The sequence below is a fragment of the Borostomias antarcticus genome, assembly GCF_949987555.1.
Source record: "Borostomias antarcticus genome assembly, chromosome: 5".
In the NCBI taxonomy this organism is placed as follows: domain Eukaryota; kingdom Metazoa; phylum Chordata; class Actinopteri; order Stomiiformes; family Stomiidae; genus Borostomias; species Borostomias antarcticus.
The window spans coordinates 594,222-601,721 of record NC_140238.1 but is presented as its reverse complement, the minus strand read 5'-3'; the positions used below and the strand labels follow the sequence as shown (position 1 = coordinate 601,721).

Below are 7,500 nucleotides of genomic sequence, written 5' to 3'. Positions count from 1 at the left end.
CTCTAGACACCATAGAAAGGGTAGCCTCTGCTCTAGACACCATAGAAAGGGTAGCCTCTGCTCTGGACACCATAGAAAGGGTAGCCTCTGCTCTAGACACCATAGAAAGGGTAGCCTCTGCTCTAGACACCATAGAAAGGGCAGCCTCTGCTCTAGACACCATAGAAAGGGCAGCTTCTGCTCGAGACACCATAGAAAGCGTTGAGTAGCTTTACTCAACTTTCAAGGGTTCAAGGGTGTTTATTGGTCACGTAGGATACATGTACTGTACAAGTATGTACCATGTAGGCTATTAAGTGCTCTAGATTAAATACATAGGATACATTCATAGGAAATAGTCCATTCGGTTACCATGCAATAGTGAAAAGTCCATTCTGTCACCATAGCTCACACATTTCAATTTGTCCAACCTGTTGATTTCCATACTCAAAATAAATGTAGGCTATGTGTTTCTCACATAAGACATAAAAAGATAAAATAAACTATATTTTATCACGTGTCCTCATAAAATTGAGATCTCAGAGATTGTGAGCTCAATGGCTGTTTTTGACATTACTTTGAATTCTAAGGGATGCATCAGAAAGATCAGGTTTCTTGCAGCCTCTCTGTTTCCAGGAGTGTGTGAGCTGTCCAGCGAGAGAGAGGGAGAGGTGGGAGAAACGGAACGAGGGCCCTGGTTGATAGTGACGTCATGATCTTACCACAAGATAAGCTCAGAGGTTTATCACGCAGCTGAATGGTTTACGGTATAAAAAGACCCATGTTTTAGCCGAGAGAGATTCTCGTTGCTGCGCGCTATTCGCTTACTTGGGGAAACACACGTGAAGCCACTTTTGGAAACGGCGCACCAGCCGCGGACGGCATATACGCGCAGTGCGCCTCTCCAGCCTCTCCAGCCTCTCCAGACTGCCCCGATCTGCGTGCGACACTTTCTGCATCACCGGGAAACCCACGAGGGCATCACGGTACCTTGGGAAGGGGTGCCCTGCTCGCTATTGTGTGCCAGAGCACCTGCCAGAGATGGGTTTGAGAGGACGCCGGACCTGAGAAACGCATGAAAAAGTGCGTGAACCCCTGAGAGCTGCAGTGGAGCACTAATAACCCATATTAAAATGGGAATGGCGAGCGAGGACTTATTGGTCACCCTTCAGATTCTGCCCGGGTTCTTCTCCAACTGTCTGTTCCTGGCTCTGTACGACTCGGTGGTGCTGCTGAAGCGCGTCGTGTCTCTGCTCAGCTGCTCCGGGGCTCCGGGTGGGGGAGAGTGGACCAGAATGCTGACATCAGCGGGTTTACGCTCCATTTGGAATAGTTTCTTACTGGATGCCTATAAGCAGGTAATGAGACAGACTAAATGAATCGAGTAAAGTGGTGTGTGACCCTTCGACCTGTGCACTTTCAGCAGTTTTAAGCTGTTGGATAGTCTACCTGCTTTCTATAAACTATCCTATGCGTTTCTCTAGCCTATCGCCTGCGCACCGAGTCGGAAATAGAATGACTATGTGTGAAATGTGTTTCATTCTTTTCCTTCCATTTTTCCAAGGTTTCATTAACAACGAGTTTAATATGTTGATAATGCTGTTTGCTTGCTGTTTTAACATGTGAAACTAATTGTAGGCTATAGGCAAGTTATGAATAGTTTGTTTAGTTGGATATCATATTGTTTTGCTCGGGCTGTGCTGGTCAAGTTTTGCAGACGAACTATAGGCCTATTAAAACATCTCGCATAATGTTGTCGGTCTGACAAAGTTACCTAGAACTTTGCCCCTCAGATAGTGAAAACACCGAGGGCCATTCACCTTGGGCTACTGGAAATCCACAAAACCGCCTAAATGTGATTTGAAACAGTGCAATCCAATGGCAAACAGTTCACACGTGCGATTTCAACCAGCTAATCACCCTAACCATAAAACCACAGGTTTCCTTCTAGAGGCGTCAGAACCCGGGCTCAAGGTGGGCTGAAGAACCAAGTGTGGAACACATCACACGCCCCCTCGTCAGATGATGTGGGCAGATTGGCCAATTCTGGTTATAGAACACGCGGGTAACTTACACATGTGGCCATAGTTACTGTGAGTGGTAGCAGATAATTCCCTTCCCCTGTTGAATTACTACACCCCCATGTGATCCCCTGTCCCTGCTCTCCACTGATCTCTCTACTGCCCTGTCACTTCCCATCCCCTCCCCTCTCTGTCCTACTCTCTCCTGCTCTCTGCCCCCCCACCCACCCCCTCTATCTCTCTCCCTCCCCCCCCACCCCCTCTATCTCTCCCCCCCCCCCCCCACCCCCTCTATCTCTCCCCCCCCCCCCACCCCCTCTATCTCTCTCCCTCATGCTGTTTCTACATTTCTTTACCAGACTTCATCTGGTGCCAGCGCCCTCCTCCTCACTTAATCAGCTTGCGTTTCTTTAACTAGCCCATACCATGAGGCTTTGAACCAAACAATCCCCACTCACACTCCAGCATGCAGGCTTAGGCAGCTGGATAAAGGACCTTATGTGTGCACTAGTAGTGACTGTGTGTACATGACTCCTGTACATATTGCATTGGCTTAAAGGTCAATGACCTTAGCTCATACAATATTTAGGCTTTAATAACCAAGACAACATGTTCTTAGGAAACCTGATAGGCCTACATGTCTTGTAATATAAAATGTAACTAAAATAATACTAACAATACCAACAATTGTAGTAGTAAATAGTAGTAGTACTGTAGTAATAGTAGTAGTATTGTAGTAATAGTAGTAGTAGCCGTAGCAGTAGTATTAGTAATAGTGGTAGTGTTTTTTATTTAATTAATATAGTTAATTGTATTATAGGGGCATTAGGGATCTACTGAACTAAAGACGTCAAAGCAGAGTATGCATGCTTGAGAACCTTGTTAATGCTCTTTTGAATTTCCTGTACTTTAGGGCTTTTCACAAATGTTTCATAGAAATGGTGCTCAGAGAGCACAGACGTCTGCCCATGAATGCATGTCGTGGCTCTGTGCCAAAATTGAATGCATTCTAAATTGTCCCATGCTACACCCCTCCACCGAGTTTTATCAAAAGTGGTCTAGTAGTTTTCGCGTAATCCTAGTCCAAAATATGAATGCGGTGAATGGCCGACCATGTTTAGGTGGCTCGTGGACCCGCCCCGTGATTCGGATCCGCACTAAATTTGAATGGGTTCTAAGTTGGCCCATGCTACACCCTTCCACCAAGTTTTGTGAAAATCAGTCTGGTAGTATTTGCATAATCCTGCTAACAGACAAACAAACAAACACACACGTCACTGAAAACATGACCTCTTGCCCTGCGCTGTCGCTGGGGCGGAGCTAGTCTCAACGCCAGACCATGAGAGTTCTTTCGCTGATACGCTACGTAAGCTACGCTGACTACGTTACGGTATGGGTCTGGGACACTTCGTGCAAAAATGGTGTTCAAATCCTGGTATTGGTAGCGCCGGAATCTCGGCGACACCAATCAGTAACAACTTTCGCGATCAGGCGCTCCCACCCATAGATTTGCCCCGCCCATCTAATCGGGGTTAGCATCTCTCATTTGCTGCTACGACCTGTCACTCTTTCAATTTTGAACCGTGGCGCAGCGATTCAACGTAATATTTGAGTGTGGAGAGAGACTAGAGTGGAGGTAACCATTATGGGCTGAATATGTGTAATATGTTCAGCCCCACTGTGTTAAGCAAGTCTGCATGTCATCATGTTCCTGTCTTCGTTGGAAAAGTAATTCTCCGTTTGACTTTGATTAATTACTCTTGGTTTGGTTGATAGTGCTTGACAGTACTGCCAACTCCTGGGCTCACTTGCACGTGTTTGGATGCACATATTTTCCAGACACTGCTACTGTAATGGTCTTTGTATAGTTGCTATTCACTGGTTGATTACAGTACAGTAGTTTATTACTTTCCAGAGTGTGCGTGTGTGTGTGTGCTTATGTGTGGGTGGTTGCATTTATGTTCCTTTTAAAGGCATTGGTATGCTGCTTCTTTGTGTGTGTGTGTGTGTGTGTGTGTGTGTGTGTGTGTGTGTGCGCGGGTGCCTGTAGACCAGTCTAAATGTTGTTCAATCTTCACTATCAGGCTCATTTTATACCATGGTGACAGGCAGTGTGTGTAATTATCACACATCTGTTTATTGGTCAAGCTATTGGAGTTGCTTCAGGCAGCAATAGTACAACGACACCATATTGGGTATACATACATGTATATAGCTGTAGTCTTATAGTGAATGCAAACCCAATGTATCTGTTTAACAGATGTTTCTCTCCCTCAGGTGAAGCTTGGTGGTGAGGCGCCCAACTCCAAAGTTGTCAAAGTGCCCAGCGGCGGCCAAGGTGTCCGGCGGAGCAACAGCACCCGGAGCATGAGCAACAGCAACGGTTCCGGCTCCGAGTGTCGTCTCCTGGACTTTGAGTCTTCGGACCGCCCTCTTGTCGTGAACTTCGGCTCGTCCACCTGACCCCCCTTCCTCAGCCACCTGCCGGCCTTTCGGCGGCTGGTGGAGCAGTTCTCGGACGTGGCCGACTTCCTGCTGGTGTACATCGACGAGGCGCACCCGTCGGACGGTTGGCAGGCGCCCGCCATGGGCCCGCGCTCCCTGGAGGTCAGGAAGCACCGCAGTCTGGAGGAGAGGGTGGTGGCGGCGCGCCAGCTCCTCGAGCACTTCGCCCTGCCTCCCCAGTGCCAGCTGGTGGCGGACTGCATGGACAACAACGCCAATGTGGCGTACGGCGTGTCCAACGAGAGGGTGTGCATCGTGCAGCGGAAGAAGATCGCCTACCTGGGCGGGAAGGGACCTTTTTTTTACAACCTGAAGGACGTCCGGCATTGGCTGGAACAGACCTACGGCAAGCGGTAGGGCTCACCAAGAGCAGAGGGTGAAGGACAGAGGACAGATGAACCTAGCGGACTTGAGAAAGAGTTTATTTTTGTATCAAAGTGAAGATAAAAGGAAGATGAGGTGCCTAAGAACAGCTCTGTTGTATATAAGGAACAAGGAAAGGAGAGGGCAAGGGTTTCAAACCTGATGTCCTTGGAATTCCGGTATGAGTTCCTCTTTTGGAAGTCAATCAACATTTGATGCAAGTTTCGGTTCAAACTGACAGACATATCTTCAGGCGTGGCTCGAGTGCTCAAAAGGTAAACCGTGCCCCAGTCATGCCGTGTCTTGTGGCAGCAGCCTTTAGGTTTCTTGTAATAGCTCATCATATGGCATACCCATATGACAGAGAAAGGTATTTAGTTTCAGAAAGGTATTTAGGTTCAGAAAGGTATGTATTTTGTATCACAGGTTCTTTGTAGGACTGATATCTCACTTAGTGCTTGGTGGTTCCCTACTTGTTTTCAAACAGCTAATCACTGACCGTAAAACGGTGTCATAACCAGGGAGAGTCAAGAGTGGTACCCACCCCTATTCCCAAATCCCCTCCCCACAAGACCTGTAACGTTACCCCAGCACGACTCTGGAAGCACCCACCTGCTCCGCATTGGGAGAAAGACGACCAGAGTAAACTTTAAAAGCTAAACCACATCCACACTTCATCCATAACTTCACTACGCTAATCACAATCACATTTCATGTCTAGACAGCATTCTATAACTCCTGATAACTTGTAGATAGCACATGACACAAATGAAACCAAATTGCTCAACAGAGAAAAAAGCACAAGTATCTGGCTTTTTGTGTATAAAAAAAGAAATTAATTTATTAAGAGTTTTAAATGTTGATGTTTTGTTTTTACACCGTGGTAATATTTTGTCTGTCTATGCACTATGTGTCTATAAATATATCTATAACATACATTCTATTTAAGAGATGGGTGTCGGTGGCACGTTTGTAACCATCTTGACCATTGATCACCATCTAAATTCCACGGGACGGTTCCCCATCAGAGACAGAACCTGTCCTTTGTAATGCCTGCTAGCTACTTGGTTTGCGGCAGCGATGAGATGGGGATGTAGAGGGGAAATGTTTGAGGGATAAACTGTGTGGACGCCCTACTGGGCACAAATACAATGTTGACTCAACATCTTGTCCATCATGCATCTCATTAGTCATGTTACCTCAAAAATATCCTTCACAGGAAATAATTAGTATGTCAGTGATGTTGCATCAGTGATGAAATTAAGATTGGATTATTGCTAAAAGTCCACATACAGTGTTATCCTCTTTTTGACCTATTGACCTAAATTCATGAACAAACTTATTTTTTCAGTTTCACATTGATTTCGTGTTGGCTTACATGTCAAGTATCATTAGTTGTCCTTTCAACAAAACTGGATGTTGAGCCAAAGTCTGTATACCCAATTGGATGTCTCTTCAAAGTGGACAGACAGATGAAGTCCATCAGTATGATTGGCTCACCTCAAGTAATGGAAGTTATTCATCAAGAGGGAAGTCCCAACTAAAGAAGTGGTTACAGATGGTAAATCATTTGATCTCGATGTATTCCTTCTTAAAACATCAACGTGCAAAATTTTTTAAGAATTCATTTTACTGAAATATTATTAACAAAAGGTAATGAGATTATTTTTTAAATGTTACCTTTGATTAATAACCTCCCCAAAATATTTGTGTTAAGAAGTGAAAAGTGGTCACAGGTCAGGGGTCAAGATGGGTCAAGGTGGTGCCTCAGAGTGAATTCATCCCGAAGTGATGTCTTTCATTATTTTGTTTCTTCATCATGTGCCAATAAAGTTGAATGGTTCATTGTACGACAGGCGGTCAGTTTCGGTCCAAGCGGCACAGCTGTGAGAATGAAAACCGCTGACGAAAGGGTCTCTGACTCTGTCTGTGGTTGGATGAAGAGCCACAACTCGCTGCCCGAGACCCCGACTGACACGTCTGTCAACATCATGACATCATTGATCTGCCTCACACATGAACCAGCATGTATGATGTCACACGTGAACCAGCATGTATGATGTCACACGTGACCCGCATGTATGATGTCACACGTGAACCAGCATGTAGGATGTCTATGGCTCTTCTTTCCCCCATTGTTCATCCATGTTTTTTTCCTCACTATTCCATAGTGCAATTTGCTGCATTTTAAAGAAAGTACTGCAAGGTAAGACAACATGAGAATAAAGTTGGAACTTTTACTGCTGAAGCTCTGATTTGTGTGGCTGCTTTTTCTGTGCCCTGAAGATCTCAGTGAAACCAGGGGGGTAGAGATGGAAGTACAGTACTTCCAGAAGTCTTACCTGGAGGGATTATGTGTGTGTGTGTGTGTGTGTGTGTGTGTGTGTGTGTGTGTGTGTGTGTGTGTGTGTGTGTGTGTGTGTGTGTGTGTGTGCGCGCGTGTGCTTGTAAGCATGTGTGTGCATCCGACTCTGTGTGTGTGCTCCATGAAGCAAAGCAAAAACAGCACACAAAATGAATCCCTAACTTAAATCAAAACAGTCTGGTTTACAACCCATATAAACACACACTGCAGTCAGGAAGATCTGCCATGCTGGGCTCTCTATCCTTTAAGAGGCATGACGGCAGACTC

The 7,500-nt window shown here is 45.7% G+C and overlaps 1 protein-coding gene across 2 annotated transcripts; it reads left to right on the top strand.

The window, feature by feature from the left end:
* The first annotated feature begins 718 nt into the window (after positions 1–718).
* On the top strand, positions 719–7,135 carry dio2 (iodothyronine deiodinase 2). 2 transcript variants are annotated; one of them, XR_014630442.1, is made up of 3 exons: positions 719–1,337; positions 4,278–5,158; positions 5,390–7,135. XR_014630442.1 is itself a non-coding variant. In XM_084438081.1 (2 exons), the coding sequence occupies exons 1-2, from the start codon at positions 1,113–1,115 to the stop codon at positions 4,860–4,862; spliced, it is 810 nt and encodes a 269-aa protein (XP_084294207.1). In that variant the 5' UTR covers positions 719–1,112; the 3' UTR covers positions 4,863–7,135. The 2 variants fall into 2 exon arrangements, 1 of the variants encoding a protein (XP_084294207.1); XM_084438081.1 differs by having other exon boundaries at positions 4,278–7,135.
* The last annotated feature ends 365 nt before the right edge of the window (positions 7,136–7,500 follow it).